This window comes from Idiotropiscis lumnitzeri, chromosome 7 (assembly GCF_059441095.1).
Source record: "Idiotropiscis lumnitzeri isolate Australia: NSW breed Sydney's pygmy pipehorse chromosome 7, RoL_Ilum_1.0, whole genome shotgun sequence".
Lineage (NCBI taxonomy): Eukaryota > Metazoa > Chordata > Actinopteri > Syngnathiformes > Syngnathidae > Idiotropiscis > Idiotropiscis lumnitzeri.
This window is the reverse complement of record NC_142397.1, coordinates 7101044-7119819: the sequence shown is the minus strand read 5'-3', so window position 1 is coordinate 7119819 and position 18776 is coordinate 7101044. Positions and strand designations below refer to the sequence as shown.

At 40.5% G+C, this 18776-nt stretch overlaps 2 protein-coding genes across 3 annotated transcripts in view; one reads left to right on the top strand and one right to left on the bottom strand.

Moving 5' to 3' along the window:
- Window positions 1-3392: 3392 nt before the first annotated feature.
- tmem160 (transmembrane protein 160) lies at window positions 3393-7000 on the top strand. Its single transcript, XM_088301544.1, has 4 exons — window positions 3393-3742; window positions 3824-3848; window positions 4747-4839; window positions 4973-7000. The coding sequence occupies exons 1-4, from the start codon at window positions 3527-3529 to the stop codon at window positions 5299-5301; spliced, it is 663 nt and encodes a 220-aa protein (XP_088157670.1). The 5' UTR covers window positions 3393-3526; the 3' UTR covers window positions 5302-7000.
- A 4306-nt stretch (window positions 7001-11306) lies between these two features.
- npas1 (neuronal PAS domain protein 1) overlaps window positions 11307-18776 on the bottom strand; it is a 48197-nt gene continuing 40727 nt past the window's right edge. For both annotated transcript variants that reach the window (XM_088301351.1, XM_088301352.1), the window contains exons 10-12: window positions 17625-17772; window positions 15626-15738; window positions 11307-14953 (exon numbers count right to left, since the gene is read on the bottom strand). In XM_088301351.1, the coding sequence (XP_088157477.1) occupies window positions 13899-14953; window positions 15626-15738; window positions 17625-17772 (1316 nt within the window). In that variant the 3' untranslated portion in view covers window positions 11307-13898. The remainder of the gene's footprint in view (window positions 14954-15625; window positions 15739-17624; window positions 17773-18776) is intronic.

Here is an 18776-nt window from a genome sequence, read left to right as displayed (position 1 = left end):
CACCACAGAAGATAGCGTAAAATGGAATACGTGTGTTCCCAAATGAGTCAATGACTTTAATCCAACCTATAGCATTCGCCACGCCATATTCGTCACTTGGAACAGAAGCGAAATTTATCGAACGTGACAAAACATGGAAATAACATTTGAAAAAAAAAAACAACAACAAATAAAGGTCTCTCTGTGACCATATATTAAAGATTATTAACTTTGCTTTTTGGATTCTTCAGGAAAACTTTAGATGCTCTCTCTCTCTCTCTCTCTCTCTCTCTCTCTCTCTCTCTCTCTCTCTCTCTCTCTCTCTCTCTCTCTATGTGTAGTATGAATGAATATTTAACAGTTTGCTTAACAGTTTTAGACCGATTAGATCGACGTTGGAAAAATAAGATAAAGTAAAAGTGTCATTCATTTACATCAGGCGTGTCAAAGTGAACTACACAATGGGCCGAAGAATAAAACTTGAACAAAGCCACGGGCCAGCATTTAATTTTTTAAAAACAACTTAAATGCTGATTTTAAAAAAAATTATTATTATAAGTAGTTTTATTCATGTAAAACAATGTTAAGTTTTTTACATTTCTATTATCATTTTGGATATTACTATTATCATATAGAATGTAAAATGGTATAGTAGTCATTTGCTATAGTCTCACGGGCCATATATAATTACACTGCAGGGCAAATTTGGCCCACAAGCCAGAGTTTGACACCGATGATTTACATTGTGCTTTTCATGAACAAGGTGCTTTCGCTTGAAAAATTCTGCGCTTCATACTCTGGAATAAAGTTACACGGCAGTAAATGAGGGCTGGTCTTGTAACCATCAGGCCAGGATGCAGGTGGCCGTATCATGACATCACCTCCATAAAGGAGGGGGAAACACAAGCTTGCAAGCATGCCCATTCTCACACCTGCATTATAAAATAACCCCAACGAGCTTCACATCCTGTATCCTGTTTTGCCTTACAATGCATGCTTTGACACAATTTAACAACACGGAGAGATTTGAGCCTTTAATCCAGGGCAGGAGCATCCCGTCATTAAATTGACATCACTTTCTCATTGGGTTTGCTCCAGCACTCGAAAAACAAACAGTGATGTCTTTGCCATGCAAGGTCAGCGCTCCCTACACAGATGGCTCGAGCCGTCCAGAGTAGTGCAGCTCTGCACGTATACATCTCCTCCTCATCTCCTCCTTTCCTCTTCACACCACCGAGAAGGTGGAAGGCCAAGCGGTTGCTGACTTGGTCTGTTTTTTTTTGGTTTTTTGGGTTTTTTTTTGCTGGGTCTTCCAGCAATAACATTTGGAAATGTTGTGCAATGTCAATCATAATCCACAAATCTGCAAATTTTACAAAGACAGAAATATACAGTTTTGTCAGAGAAATATTAATTCAAGCACATTATTGTTCAAAACACATTTATTATCGGGCTTGTAGTTAGCACCAGGGATCCAAGATAAATCCAGTCATCAGATCGTCCACTTCCGTGTGTTGAAATACATATTATTAAATAATACGGGGGGGTTATATGCTTCCATAAAATGTTAGTAATATTTTTAACATTAAAAAGTGCATATTAAAACCCATATGCTTGGAAATGTGTGACCCCACTTGCATTATTATTTATTACAACTTTATTCTCATTAAATTACAATTTTTTTATGTGAATATTAATATTCCAAAACTTTTTTCCCTGATAAAATGTCCACGTGTTTTTTTTCTGGGAATATTTCAATGCAGTCCTCTTGAAACTCTGATTTTGCTGTCAAATTTCCACTTTTTTTTAAAAAACATTTCTTTCTTTGGTTCTTCCTACATTCTCACAAAATAATGAAAATGTATTTTTTTTACATTTATTTTGATTTCATTTTATAGCAATCAGCAGTAGGTTCCTCACTCATTTGTTCTTGCCTGCTTATCTAGGGTCTTTGAAATTTTTATTTTAATTCACATTGAAATGAAACATGTTTGTTTCCTGCCTGCTGCTCTGCCTTTATTTATATGTAACCTTTATATATCCAGGTAAGGCAATCGAGAACAGATTCTCATTTGCAATGCTGACCTAGCAAATAGGGACAATCACGCTGGCTCTTGAAGTTGATGGACAAACAAATTTAGATTTCAAGGCTAAGGAATCTCTGTTAGCAATTGTGAATACGTGTTGTGTGTACAAACACCTGCTGTTCCATTGTGTCAGGGATGGTAGCGTGAGAGCGAGCAGAAGGTCAGCAGTAAATCACATCAAAGCTTTGGCCCTTGGAAAGACCCGACTGTCAACACACGCACACTCCCATGTGAGGCCCTCGTAGAGCTTCTCATACACTGAACAATCAGCTATGACAGGCACAGTTGTTTCAAAGTCCCAGAGGTCCCCTCCAAAAAAGACAAAAGACCCTCAGGAAGTGAACATCAACTTGCGTCACTGAGGACATGCGACTATACAAAATGTCCTTCACATACTCTCTATTGACAGCGAACATATTAAGTGTACACGCCCCGGTTCAGATGCCAGTTTTTTTGTCAGATAAACAATGAGACCAAGATAAATCATATAAAATATTTTTCCACCATTAACAACCATTATTCAATATAATAGAGCTTCCAAGGCATCATAGGGATATACTGTAATTGTTAAAAGAGTCATCGTCAAGTAGCAAAATAGTTCACAACACCAAGAACTGAACGCCCTTCCTAAATTAATGAAAAAGCAAGATGACAACTGGTCAGGGAGGCAGTGTGGATTTTATATTTAACTATTTTTATTTAACTATTATATTTAACTATTTTTGCATGTTATATATATATATATATATATGTATGTATGTTAATATATATAATGTTGAATGTTGTCTTGGGGAAAAAAAAGAAGGAAAAAAATGTTCATGCCCAAGATGAGCTGAAGCCAAGCACCAGTGTCATCCAAGATTCAAGGTCATTCTTCGGAACGAGGAACTATAGCTGATTTGATTGCTTTGCGGTATGGAACTGAGCCAAGTGCGAGAAGCCTCCTTATATTAAGAGCGCCAATTAAGAAAACCTGCTGTATCAATACACATGGAAAGGATCAAGGTGAGCTGATGCCCATTTTACATCAGTTTTAATGTGATTGGTTCATTGTGAACACGGCTACAAATGATCTTAATAATTATTAATTATTAATGGCACACATTAAAGACACATGATCTGTTGTTTATTTTAATTATTTGTTTTTTAATTTGAGTTGCTTGTCTATCTATCTATCTATCTATCTATCTATCTATGTGATGTTTGACTTTCTGGCACCACCGTGTGTTGTATTTCGCGACTTGCATCTTACTTTAGCTTGTGTTGTATTCTCTTTTCGACCACAGAGGGCGCTGCGCAGATTTCACCCAGTTTGCGGCGTTGCCGTCCTCCTCTTGATTTGTCGTTGACACCGCCAGAGTTCAGAGATCGCGCCGGGGTCGTGTTGATTCTGTTTTTTCCGCCCCATCGAAACCACCGAAAGTGCTTTCGATTTAGGCGCTCTTCCTACCAGCAATGTGATGGCCTTCCTGCGGTTGTTCATGCGGCGGCAGTTGCCCATGGCCGCGTCACACTTGTCCAGCGTCGTAGCGGGGTTGTCGCGGCCTCCCGGCGGCGGGCTGCCCAGCACCACGAGGCGGAAACTCACGGAGAAGGGGCCGTGGGGGAAGAGCCGTGCGCCGGAGCTACCACCGCAGCAGTACCAGCTCACAGACCTCGACAAGGCGGACGCTTTGGTAGCCAACTTGTTCAGTGTGTTTGCCAGCTCCCATATTTCATTTCCTGTAGGTTGAAATAAATGCATTTCCCCCCTGCAGATGCTGAGGAAGTCTCACGAAACAGGTAGAGTAGGAAGCTCCACTGGAGGCTGAACACAACTCTGTACACACTCTTAAAGCTGTTCCAACAGTTGAGATTGTAAACTTTTAGGCGGTAGTTACAATGACAAGTAGTTAGTCAAAGTGGCGTTAAAATGTGGACAAAATCTACTTCCGTATAATGAAAGACGGGCGGTTCCATTTTGAACATTCTCTGGTTAACTCAACTGATAAAAACATGATGAAAATACACCACTCACAAAAAAAGGTTAAAATAAATTAATAAATGGCACGACTGCACTGGTGTCAAACTCAAGGCCCCAGGGGCCAGATCTGGCCCGTAACGTCATTTTACGTGGCACGCGAAGGGCAAATCATGTGCGTCATCTTCCTGTTTCTAGCACATTTTCTTCACTTTTAACAACATTGAGATATGGGATACTGTCATTTATTCATTACCAATCCTCTTCTTTTAAAATAAATTGAAAAATTGTTGCCTTCTCGCAGGCACATCCTGTGATTTGATAATCTCTTGTGAGAGGGCAGCCCTGTGCGTAATCTAATCCACAGAAGATAACACCTGGACATGAGCATTCAAAAGTTTAGAAAATGTGTAATTAATTCATACGACGATGTAATAGTGTCTCCCAGTGAGGGGGAAAGAAAACAAGGCGAGATTTAAAGTCACCATGACGAGATTGACTAATTTACTGCCATTGACGGCTGAAGACGTCTAAGATCCATTTTTTTACCCGGCTGGGAGTGAATGAGTTAACTCATTACAATCTTTGTTCTTGATTCAAATTATTATATCCTTTAGTGTCAGTGACATTTTTATATCTTTGGCAGTAAGCTGTGTGAGAACCTCTAGTACAGTGTTAACACCATCAAGTTACTTGAATCCTTTTTTGACCATCTTGCAGGTTTCCTCTCGTGGTTCCGAAATGGTCTGCTTGCAACCGGAATCGGCGTCATTGCCTTTGTGCAGAGTGAAGTGGGACGAGAGGCGGCATACGGTAACTCACCAACTCCGGATCAAAATATCACAAATGCCTCTGAGAAATCATACTTTCGTGAAATAAAGCATCATGGCTTAAATTATGAATTAATCTGAGCGACGTATAAACTACATTGTGTGTTTTCCCACAGCCTTCTTCATCCTGGGTGGCGCCTGCGTATCCTTAGGCGGCGCCTCCTACGTGAGCAGCCTCGTGACCCTGCGCAGGCTGATGCTGCTGTCCGTGCCCGCCGTGCTGATCCAGGGGGCCGTGGTGAGCAGCGTGGCTCTCTTCTGGCTGTGCGCCGTATCCCTCTACATCGGCCGCCTGGAGGTGGAGATCATCCACGAGGACGACGACGAGGGTGAAGAGTGCCAGGAGTGCCGCGATAGACGCGAGCACAGAGGCTACCGAGGCTCGGACCACGACAGGAGGCACCACAACGCCGACGACGGGGAGAACAAGGGGCCTGACAAGTAGACGTCTTCCAGTCTGTGAGTGTGTGCGTGTGTGTGTCTGCATTTTTGAATGCAGGCCGTGTGTCTCACTACAAGCGCAGATAAATGTGGACGTTTAAAGGGCCAAAGCCGACTACGGACTTAAATTACAGTGCCCTTTTTTATACCGGTTATCCCACACGTCATTATTGACACTGTCAGGCCACAACATTAAGTACACTTGCACAATCAAATACGATTCATTAAAAAAAAATTATTTTATTTTTTGGAGCGGAATACTGTACTTGATATCCTTCTGTGTTCAATGCTGTACAGTTTGTCATCACTAACATTACAATTTACTTTTAAATTCTTCATCAAATCTTTGACAATGTTGTCAAAAGTGAGAATTTACATGTACAGTGGATATGAAAATATGATATATATATATCCAATTTTTGTGATTAAAGAAATTAAACCACGATCAACTATTTCAAAATGTTTTCATTGTGCCCTATCACCTGTACAATTAAATTAAAAAAAAAAATAGCGGGGAGAAGTCAAAATTAACAGCTGAAATAATGTGGTTGTACGAGTGTGCATAGCTCTTCTAAGCAATCAGATTCATATTGCACACCTGAAACGTTTCCGTCTCTCTGATTAATCCCAAATAAAGTTCAGCTGTTCTAGTAGGCTTTTTGTGGCCTTTTTTGCTTTCTGGCAAAAGCCCGGAGGTATTGTGCCATCACTGTCTGCTATTCGGAACTGTTCATTATTCCCTTCGGCACGATTAAGTGGTGATGAGCAGTGATGTGTTTGCACCCAACATGTGTTGGTAATTATGGCCAAAAAGTTGAACCTTAAAAAGAAAAAAAAAAAAAAAACTCAACACATTTGGATGTGTTCTGGTTAGACAGGCGCCTCATACCAAAGTGGAACAAATTACAAAAACTCTTCGGAATAGACGTTAGCGTGAGCACCAAACTTCCAGCTGGACAGCAAAAAAAAAAAAAAAAAGCCGGGAAACGTCGACGAGAACAGTTGAAATTTATTTGAGGTTAATCAGAGGTGCTCTAAATGTGTGTTCTGACTTCCGTTTAAGTTTGAATGCGATTGGTTGATTATGAACACAGCCACATCCCCGTTCGAAGAGTGTTAACTTGTCGAACTACGCTATTTTATTGTTTTTTTTTTTTACTTCTCACAATTTTTTTAAGTCAATTGTACACATATATCATATTTATGTCGGAGGAAAAAGATTGCTGAATTTGAAATTATTTCTATTCAGTGTACTTTGTGCGTTAATACCTAATAGTGTCCTGTTAGTGCAATCATGTTTACCACGCTGTTCCTTTTTGTCGTGAGCTTCTGTGTGAGTGCAGATTTTATTTTTTTATTTTATTTTTTTAGTCTTAGGGTTATGTTATTTGTAAATGTGTTTCACAAGGGCTTACAGCAACTGTTTTTTTTTTTTTTTTTTTTTACAGTGACGTAAGGACTTTATTTTCACACAACCTTACCACTTTGTTCAATTATTTATGTATAGATGCAATTTATTTTTCCCTGTGTCAATTTTAATAGAACCTTGGTCACCGTTGGGGAAGTGCTGTATTTTACATTTTGTCAGTTGGAGGTTTCATGTGGCGTCTGGGCTTTATTTGTATTTATTGTTTCCTGGTTGGTGTACACTCTACTGTCAGTGTACACGTCATACCGTGAAATAAAACATTACATGAGCCAAAGTGCTTGTCTTCTTTGTGGTTACGCTGGTCGTTTTGTGTGAAGGGACCACTGCTCCAAAATAAAAATATTTATTCCAAGGCTGACATGGATGTGCAAAAGGTTCATGGGATTTTTTTTGCCACAATTCAGACCCTCAAAAACAGCACATTTCTTTGCAAACTGGCAACAACAGAACAAAAAAAAAGTATAAAGTGAATTAAAAAAATTATACGAGCAAATCACAAAATCTAGTGCAGTTTTTCATTATATACGGCAAATGTGAAACTTCGTTTTATGTAACCATTAACCAACCATCTTTTTTTATACTCCCTTTGCGATTTTGTGGGTTTAATAATCGTGTTATGCGTCTTGTAATCCTGATGTGGATGTAACGCAGAGAATCTGGTCACTTTTCAAAATGAAATAATTGTCATACCCGATTATTAAATAAATTGGAAATATTTTATTATTATTAATATTAATTTAATTCTTTCATCTGTGCGGCTCATTCCAAAGTCGCCCAAGGTCGGGTGCCAAAAAATAACACCCATAATTGAGTATCAGTGTAGACATGAGAAGTGCCTTTTTTTTTTTTTTTTTTTTTTTATCTCACAGTTTCATGACGAGGAAATAAATAGTGCAAATGAACATATCAACCCCAGAGACAATGCCCATCCAACACGCACACTGTAGAAATTAGAGAAGACACAGATTCAAAAGCAGCAGTGACGCATGCTGTACTTGTGTAATTTTTATAATGAGGCCATCATCTGAAAGCATGCATGAATATATGAACTCCCCTCTGCTATGTGTGTGTAGGTGCGTGCGTGGGTGTGAGTGCGACGCAAAGAATAGACAAGGGTGAGTTCCGCGTCCGCGATATCACTCGGCCATCGACGCAGTTCTTTCTTAAAATCTCGAGTTAGGGTTAAGAAGGTTTAGGATTTAGAGTTTGGATTTCTAACTGGGTTTAGGGTTTAGAAGTTGAGTTTCAAACTCAGGTTAGGGTTTCGAACTGGGGTTAATATTTGGGTTAGGGTTTCCAAAAAGGGTTAGGGTTTCCAACTAGGGTTAGGGTTTCCAAATAGGGTTAGGGTTTCCAAATAGGGTTAGGGTTCTCAAGTAGGGTTAGGGTTTCCAAATAGGGTTAGGGTTTCCAACTAGGGTTAGGGTTTCCAACTAGGGTTAGGGTTCCCAAGTAGGGTTAGGGTTTCCAACTAGAGTTAGAATTGGGGTTTCCAACTAGGGTTAGGGTTTCCAAATAGGGTTAGGGTTCCCAAAGTAGGGTTAGGGTTTCCAAATAGGGTTAGGGTTCCCAAGTAGGGTTAGGGTTTCCAAAAAGGGTTAGGGTTTCCAACTAGGGTTAGGGTTTCCAAATAGGGTTAGGGTTCCCAAGTAGGGTTAGGGTTTCCAACTAGAGTTAGAATTGGGGTTCCCAAGTAGGGTTAGGGTTTCCAAATAGGGTTAGGGTTCCCAAGTAGGGTTAGGGTTTCCAACTAGAGTTAGAATTAGGGTTTCCAACTAGGGTTAGGATTTCCAACTGGGGTTAGGGTTTCCACCTAGGGTTAGGGTTTCAAACTTTCAAACTAACTAACTGGTTAGGGTTAGGGTTTTAATGTAGGGTTATCTAAGAAGACCCAGTGTTTCAAAGCAGGGTTTCAATGTTGACTTCGGTTTTCAAAGTAGGGTTCCAAATTAGGGTTTGTTAAGTCGGTTTTCACTATTAGTGGGGTTTATTAGGGTTCAAAAAAGGGCTTCATCATCTCTGTCCTCCTCATCCTCACCCCTTGTGCTTCTTCCTCCCTCTCCTCATCCTCATCCCCCTCTTCCCTCTCCTCCTCTTCCTCAGCGGCTGCATCCGAGTGCACAGGTTTCCCTGTTTGGCATGCAGCGGGCTGGCGAGGCCCGGCGCGTCTAAAGGGCAGGGCGCCTACAGGCGAGAGACGCGTGGTCACTGACAAACACCGTCCATCTGCGACCTCCAGAGCGCCGGTTCGCTTGGAAAAAGACCCTGGAAGTTCAAATTGGAAACCGCGCTGCCTCTCGCATGCGTCCTCTTGAGAGATTTCTCATGTGCGCACGTGTGCTAAATGCCACCAGTATGGATCACAGGCTTACATTCGGAGCAGACCAGCTGTGACAGGTGTTTTCTTCCTCCTTGGGCCGTATTTTCACGACACGCTAGCTGGATGCTAGCTAAAACATGAAAAGCTGCTTTGCTTGTGTTCATATTTGAAGTATAGCTACCGAATACAGCTGCTTATGTAACGAGGTGTTGTAAGAAAGAGAGAAAGAAAAATTCATTCATCACATTCATGTCATACTATATCCCAATAATGTATTTTAACTGAGTTTTTATCCAATCAGAATTCAGCTAGCTTGTGTTGCCAGGCAGAATTTCATAGTCTCAGTGGCACTAATCATAGACGGTTGCGATAGCCAATCATATTACCAGTTGGTGTCAGGAAGGCCTTCTTGCAGGCCTCATGTGTAAGGTTTAAAGGTTGCCCCCTGGTGGCCAAGACACACATGCCAGAAGGAGCAGTCACATGTCCACTGAAGTGAAGCAAAAATAATGTATTAAACTGTTGAATTCTTTACATAATATTGAATTATCACTCGACTGTACGTTTTTTTCTTTATAAATATTTACAGTTTCATGATGGGTTATTGCTGTTTATTTACTGGCATAAAAGCAAAAAGTGACTTACCAGGACTGTGGTGGACAACGCCGTGCCTTGGTGGAGGTTGGCCATGTAATCGGTTGTTTGATACAGCTATTGTCAGTGAACATTTCATCAGTGCAAATGTTGTCAATACTTCCACAAAATGAGGAAAAAAAAGCAGCTAAAGGTAAAGCGGGAGCATGCACGCACTCCCCGGTGTCGGCTCCATACATCCACTTTAGCACACACAATGGCATTTTCTCCCCAACAACTGCTCTTGTTTAGTATGCGCTTCCTTTGGTCTTGAGGAGGAATGATCCTCACTCTAATGAACTTGGGCCTGCCACTTGAATGTAAAACAGGATTTAACCCGTCTTCAATGTCAGAGCCCCTCCCTGGGGCTGCTTCAGACATCTCACACACTCATAGACGTGTGCACACACACACACACACGAACACTGGCAAGGAACGGCGAGGCACGCCTGCATATGATCTCTCCTAAGACGCACGCACACACATATTGTGTTTTTGTCTTCATTTTCAAACCCATTTCGTCTTTGTTGAATCTATCAAGTCCCACCGCGTGGCTTTGTGTCAAGGTTGAATACTTTCCTTTCCCTTCAAGAAATCGAGCTCAGTATGATGCTTCATGGCTTGTTCTGTCTCATGTCACCTCCAGGGAGAAGCGGGGAGACAACTCTTATCTAATATTTCCACGATAGAAGCCGTCTTTCTTCTTTTTTTTTTTGTCCCAAGTGATTTTTACTCTTGGCATGTTTTATTTGAATTTGTGTGAATGTGATAAAACGTAGCGCAACAATTGATGGGCAGCGCAATGATTTTGTATAGTTAAGCTTTTGTTCCTCACAGTCCATGAATGTCACTCTACTTTTACATAGTGAAATGTCTGAAGTGGCTCAGGTCGAAAAACAAAAAAGTTGCGTGGTAAATTTGGTGCGTAATATTTCCACAAAAACTAATTTATTAAAACAAACTAAATGGAAATATTGTCTGCTTAGTCTTAATTATTGTCCTAAAAGTGCAAAAACTTGTAACATCAGAATTATACGTATTATTTTATTTGATGAAATATTTCATTATCGTATGAAATTGTTTTCTTGAATAAAAATAAAAAAATCGTATCTTAAGTTTAATAATTTAGATAACAATTGTGCCAAAAATATATCCTATTTGAAAAGTGTCACATCAAATCTATATCTTTAAAAACATCCCTTCAGTAGTTCTTTTCTTCTTTTTTTAATTTGACTATATATATATATATGTGTGTGTGTGTGTGTGTGTGTGTGTATTGTCACCTTTCGTCTTTCCTTAAAATCATTTGAAAAATCTTTTTTTAAATTCAAAACAATGTACATGAAAACAAGGACGAAATGTCAGAAGCAGATTTTTTTTTTCCCTTTTTAATTACGAGAATTTTTTCTTTTTATTATTATTATCTACTTTATTATGATTTATGTTGGCTCTTATATGCAGCACTTTGTTTCATATGTGGCAATTTCTTTCTTTAAGTTGAGTTCTCAGATGCAAGAACTGACAAACCAAACCCGTGTCGAAACCAAATCAAACTCATTTGACATTTGCACAGAAAATCCAAGCAAACACAAAGAATAATAATAACAGACCAGGAAAGAGACTGAGATCCTCTACTGACTGGAATATTTTATTGTTCTTGTCATCTGTACCACTGCATTTTTTTCCTCCCTTCTTTTTCCTTTACAGTGTTCATTTTGTTCAATAAGCGGCTGGAGTATTCACAAGGACGCGAGGATAACGTTAGATTCACAGTGATAGGCAAAAAGGGTTAGCTATTTAAATCAACTAAACAACAGTGTGCACACACATACACACACACACGCACACCCCCACACACACACGCACACTCATTCACGCTCCCAGAATCTGTGCTCGCTCAAGTGCAGTATCGTCAGACATTGTCTTTTGAATTTGTATATTTCACAGACAGCACAGTTGCGATTTGGGAAAGAAAAACAAATAGAAAGACATACAGGTGTGACATTTTTCTGACACAGCAGAAGAAAAAAAAAATGAACATGGGAGTTAACTTCACATATTTATTTGCAAGCTTTCAAAGTGCTCAAGAATTCAAATAGGCGTCATTTTTATACTCATATTCAAACTAGGTTTAAAAGGATAATTTAAATCGCAACACATTTTTTTTCACAGTTCCAAAGCTGTTCTAGGTACCTTTTTTTTTTTTTTTTTTTTATGACTCGAATCGCCAACCCTCCCTCCCCACCTTCTACTCGAGTGAAACCCCAACCAGATGTAAAAGTGACGGATGGGGCCTTTATTCCCCAGTCGACTGACACTGAAAGTGTCTCCTGACCCGACTGTGACTTTAATGGCTGTCATTTTATGACCCGTTTTTATGCTCCGTTACTTCATCAATGACTATTTATTCCCTCGTCTGCACGGCGTGGCGGCTACGATATTGCCATCGCTCTTGTGTTGTTTGTAACGGGGCCACGTTAAGCTGCGTGAAGTGCTTCCAGTTTGAATTTTTAGTTAAGTGCTTCCAAAGAAAAAAAGACTAATAATGAAACTTTTCCTGCTTTTTAAAATGATAACATATATTCTGATGATATTGTGCAACCCGTCAAATCTTCACTGTGAAAAATAACCCAATCATGGGTCAAAAAGGGACCAACCACCAATTGGGTTCATTTGACCCAATTTTTTGTATATTTTTGTAAAAAAAAAAAAAAAAAAAAAAAAAAAAAAAAAATTAAAAAACAATAACATTTTTGGGGTTGTTTTGTGCAAAAAGAAAAACCCTCTAAATAGTTGTGTTAAAGTCCATTTTTGACCCAGAGAGCATTTTATTGAACCATAATTGGAAATGATTCTCTCATTTCCCCACTCTAAAACAGTTGGGTCAAAAATAACCCAATTATGGGTTTAAAAGGGACCGACCGCTACCGACCATCAATGAATTTGATCCAATTTTTGCCTTTTTGTTTTGTACAAAACACCCCCCAAAATTGTATCTTTTATTTCATTTTTTTGTCCAAAAAAAAAAAAGTCCCCAAATTGGGCATTTTCCCCTTAAATGATCATTTCATTGACTCACTTGGTTTAAAAATAACCTAATTTGGATTCAAAAAGGGACTGGACACTATTTGGGTCAATTTGACCCATTTTTCTTGTACAGAACAATCTCCAAAATTGTATTTTCTTTAAAAAAAAGAATTTGACCCATCCAAAAAAAAGTCCCCAAATTCTTTTGTTAAAAAAAAAAAGTAGTCCCCAAATTGTGTATTTTTTACCAAACTGTTTTTGGAGCATTTTCCTCTAAATGATCCAGTCATTGACTCAATAAAAACAGTTGGGTTAAAAAGAACCAAATTTGGATTAAAAAGGGACAGGACACTACTTGGGTGAATTTGTTTTGCACAAAACAACCCCCCAAAAATTGGATTATTTAGTGAGTAGTAAATAAGGCCCTTTTTGACCCATGTTGTTTTTAGAGTGCTTTATGTGGAAACAACACAAAGAAACAAAAATATGGCTTTCATACACAAACAGCATGACACAGAATATACTATTATTAATCCTCAAGAAAAAGCATTTTGTTTCAATTGCATTTCTATATGATGGAATGTCTGGGCGTATTATTATTATTACTTACATTTTTGTCCCCAACAATGTGCTTGTAATTAATGACTTTTTTTAAACTGATTTTTAATTTCAATACAAAAATCACCTCCCTTTATTTTGGAGGAACCCTTAGAATCAAAGTGTCACCAAAAAAGAGATTAATTTTATAATACTGCAATAATAAAAATCCATTCCTACAAGTGTCCATCTTCTTTTTTCCCCCTTTCTACTGGTGAGAGGGTTAATTGGGTTAATTGGGCTGACGGTTGAGGGTGAGGGCGGAGTTGCTATCTGAGCTGAGGGTCATCATGGTTGTTGTCGCTATATACAATATGGCTTCTCTGAGTGGAAGAAACGCAGAAGTGGTCCGTTGAAAGACAGTTCATTATTTAGTTGGAAACGTCTCCAGGGAGCTCCAATCAGAAGTCACTCTGTTCTTTTTTTCCTTTTTTTTTTTTGTAGTTTTACGAGAGTCGCTGTCAGCTTGTCCGGCGGCGAAATAAACGCTCCCCCAGTGGCGAGCTGTCACACTTTTAACATCGCATTCGTTCAAGTCCAATTAGCGACGTCCTCCGAGCCTTAATGACCTAATGTCGACGTCTTTTTCATCATCTCAGTCCTCCTCGGAGCCGGCGGCCCCCCGCAGTCCGTTCATACAGAAGGGCAGTCCGGAGGTGAAGGGGCTGTCCGAAGGGGAGAAGCCGCTGAAGGGCGGCAAGCCGGCCAGTCGTTGCAGGTGGGGGAAGAAGGCCGGCGGGGGCCCCTTGTGGTGGTCCGAGCGCAGTTGCAGGCCGTCGCCATGTCCGACCGCGTGGTGGTGGGACGGGGGCAGCTCGGGGGGAGCGTAGCGGATGGTGCTGGGAGCGTACAGGCTCTGGGGTCCCTGGGGTCCCAGGGCAAGGGGGTGGAACAGGACCCGCCCCGCCGCGCCCCCCGCGGCCAGTCTCTGGAGGAGCTCCAAGTCAGGGCCACCTCCCGGTCCGCCGCCCCGCCCGACCGTCCCTGGCGCGGCGCGCTCCTCGCGAGGCAGGGGGGACGACACGGCCATGACGGGAGACAAGGCCGGGGACGGAGGGGTGAAGAGGCCCTTCGGGGGGGCTTCAGTGCTGGAGGAGGAGTCGGGTATCGGGGTATTGGGGCTGTCGCCGTTAAGGCTGCTTGAGGGGGTGTGCGCGTGAGAGGGCTGGGGCTGGCTGCTGTGCGACCCCCACCGCCCCCCGGTGGCCAGGGCCTCGTGTTCAGTCTTGATGCTGGCGGACGGGGTCACGACGCTCTTCAGCTGCTGGATCACCGCTCGCCCGTTGTGCACTCGCCCTCCCCTCTCACCTCTCGTCGGGGCGTCCGCCCCCCTGCTCGGCTTCCCTCCGCCATCTTCTTGTTTCAATTTGTCACCGTCTCCCCCCTGCTCCCAATCGGGCTCCTCATCCTCCTCCTCGTCTTCCTCCTCGCCCTCGCTCTCGCTGGCCAGGTCCGAAGAGGCCGACACGCTCTCCTCCGTGTGCCGCAGCTCGTCCAGACGGCGTCGGCTCTCAGCGGGGGCGCCCTCAGGCTCGGACCTCAGCAGGCGCTTCCTCCTGTTCTCTGATTGGACGGCGGTATTGGTGAACTTCTCTCGGGCTTTTGTGTCAGGGTCGCTCTTCCCCGCTGAGCTCTTTGCAGGCTGGGAGCCTGAGGAGGAGGGAGTGGAATGGAATAATTAGTCACTTTATTTCATCGTGAAGTAACGTCCCTCTCCACTGCAGGTTCCAGGTTTGTTATTTTATGGATTTATTTTTCTTTTGTACAGTTAATAACTCTATTTCGGCATTTCGCTCACAAAAAAAAATGGGATGCAATTCTACTTTCAAACACTAGATGGCGGCACACTTATTTAGTTTCATGCTGCTAATTTGAAATAAAAAGAATGAAACAGGAAGTACTTCAGGTCAGCCTAGTTTTTGTTGAAAATGATCGAAAGACGTAATCCTGCTTTTTACGCCTACAGAAAATTAGGATTATTGATATATATCAGGAGATGAGAAATTTGTCAGTTTAAAAATATATATATATATATATCCTAGTGTGATTTGGGGCCGTGAATTAACCCGAAATCCTGAAAACTAACTAAAATATATAAATGCAATATAATTGACAAGCACAAAATCTGACATTTAGACAAAAAAGTAGGGGCATTTGGAGCAGGAAAAAAAGCCTCTAGAAATCCTAAAAAAATTTAAAAAGTCATACACATATCTGAAGTCAAGGAATCAAATCCAAAACGCCTGTAGTTCGGCCGTGTTAAAATTCATCCCCGGCAACATGCCCGCTCACAGGATATTATGGGATGTTGCGGAGTCCTACCTCGGGCCTGCGGGGAGCTGTTTGTGGGAGGGGAGCTCACTCGAAGTCGCTCGGCTCTGACGCTCTCTGGCAGCTGCAGCAGATCCAGAGGAGTGTCGGGCAGCTCCGTTCGACTGGTGGCGTGAAGAAAAATCAAAATGAATCAAAAAAAAAAAAAAGGCGGAGAGCAAAGGCGTATATAAATGAACCATGAAGCACTCCCCAGCTTTAAAAGCAGATTTAAGGTAACAATCACCTTCGTAACAACCTCTAATAAGTAGGCACCTCAACATCACTCGCCGGCTCCCACCACACCTACACAAACAGCGACACGTGCAAACAGACCGAGGCGGGAAACACACACAGAGCCCACCGATAAACAGACACGCTCCTCTCCGAAATGGAGGAGGCAGTCGGAGAAGTTAATGAGCTCTTGTAATTACAGTGCTAATTAACTAAAACACGATTCAGGCCCCAAAATTCTGACATCCGTTGGTTGTAATTATATGGCCTCAGCTCAATTAGCATCGACATTCAGCCTACTCTTGTTTTTGTCTGACTGCTCGGCCGCCTGAACACGGCATTATGCACCGTGTGTGTGCGGGTGTGTGTGTGTGTGTGTGTGTTTACTGCTGAATTTGTGTAGAACAGGGAAATAAAAGTGGGGCGGACATATATTATTGAGTTTGTGCAATGGTCTCACATTTGCGTATCAAATGTGTCACGTTCTTCTAACAGTCTGACGTTATAATTTCAAACTAGCGAGTGATCGTCGACATCAGTACACCTCATATGAGACATCTCATCATGTGAAAAAGATATTAATACACTTGAAAAATAAATCAAATCAAATATGGGAGCTGGTTCACATATATTTATTTATTTTATTTATTTTTTCTTAATTTTGAGACATAAATTCATGTATACAAATTGAATTTTGTTGGAATTTAAAAAAATATATTTTTCATTTAATTGAATCTCTTGTATCACAAAGATTTCTTAATGGAAGATTTCTTAGAAATATTTTAAATTTGTCTCTATTTATTCGAAAAATGTTTTCGTTTCAATTCATGTAATGCTTTCGTTTGTTATATAATAACATTTATGTATATTATGTGAAAGAACTCCCATATTTGTAATTATTATAATTGTAGAAACATGTCTCATTGTTCGTTTAAAAAAAACACAGAGAAAAAAATAGAGCAAAAGGAGTAGGTTAATGTAATATACTGTTGCATAAAATTTGATCGCATAGGAAAAAAAATACACAAATGAATAAAGAAAAAAACGATAAAAACACAAATAAATTAATTAAATAATTAAATAAATATAATTAAATTAAGATTATTAAAAAATATACTAAACTATGTTAATAGAAAAAAACACATACTTTTTAAACAAGGTGTACAAAGTTAAGCTAAAAGGGGATTCCTTTCATTTTTTATTATCAATGAATAATTGAATACAATCGCCCTCGCCGCAAAACTAGCTCCACCTGCACTATCAAATGAGCTCTAATACAAGAACTGCAATAAAAACTCCATCTTTACAAACATATTACTCCATCAGAGAAGAATAACACTATAAACTTATCATATCATTGCAATAGTAAAATTGTAGACACTCAAAGTGTGGTCACTTTAAGGTGTTGTGCAATACATATTAATTGAATCGCTATTTGACTACACTGTTTTCTTCCCCGATATGTGAGTGTAGTAAAAATATTAAATATACGTTTTTAGGATTAAAACCTTCAAAAGACAGCTCGTGTATTGTTATTAGATGGAGATAATGCTGGTGCCGCAGATGAGTGTATTTTCACACTTTTCACGATTGAATATGTGTCAGCACTTAACCCATCAACTCTAATGGGCCCCGATGATGCGTTTTCTTTCATGTCACAAACATTTTGCAGGTGCCCACATCAGCTTTTGGAGTCAGTCAAACCTCATTTCATCATCCCGGTCTTCAAAGCTCGTGTGAACACAGCGTGATGTTCCGCTTTGTTCTCCAAACTGACCTGAGGACGCAGTTGACCCAGATGACGTTACGTTCGTGGGGGGCTTTGTGGTTTATGGACACGGTGGCGGTGGACTGGATCCACAGGTAGCCTCCTCTCTTCTGGAGCCAGCGGTAGTAGCCCGTCACCACCTGGCCTTTCCTCAACACTGGGGCGAGCAGACGGGGAAGAAAAGCTTTAAAAATGTGTAACATCTTAAGTCATGATTTCAGTCTATGATTTTAACCTCGAAAAATAAGTGGCATCCGTTAAGGCATAAAGAAGCCCCTGAGGTAGTCTTGGCCCACTCTTCCCCCAAGCATACAAGTCTAGCTCTGCCACTGCTCTCCACATTGAATGTTAAATACTTACATTAAGATAATGATAATAACAAAAAAAAAAAAAAAATCAGAAATTGCATTGCAAATACTGTGGATATAAAAAGTCTACACACCCCTGTTCAAATGCCATTTTGGTGATTTAAAAAAAAAAAAAAAAGAAACCAAGATATATCATTTCATACCAAGAACATGTACAACTTAGTTGAAAACATGTTATCGCAACGAAACAATTGCCAGAATGCAGTTGCACAAGTATACACACCCCCTTATAACTGTGACGTCACTGTGTTCAGAATTAACACATTATCGCATTCAAACTCCGCTTAAATGGGAGTCAGAACCTATTGCTACCATCTAAAGCACTTTTGAATAAAAACAAAGCTCAGGTGTTCTAGTAGGCTTTTCCTCTCATTTGCTATCTTTCAAGCAGAAGCCTGAAGCATGTTGTGCCGATAAGTAACACCTCAGAACTCCTACCATCTTGTCTAACGCTCCTGTTCCAGCTGAAGAAAAACAGCCACAAGGCATGATGCTGCCACAACCGTGCTTCAAGTAGGTAGCTGCAGTGTTGTTTTTGCGTTTGCACCAAACAGAACTTTGTTACAACACTTGAAATCCCTGAAATGCATGTGGAAAAATGCGTTATGGATTCCAGTTGTTTACTTCCCCTTTCAGAATATATATATATTTTTTAAATTGAGTTTCACAGTTTAGATGTCACATTAGTGGTGGAAAAATGTTTTGAAATTATTTATCTTGGTGTTTTATTCCATTTATTTATGTTACAAAAACCTGGCATTTGAACAGCAAGTGCATAAATTAAAAAACTCCA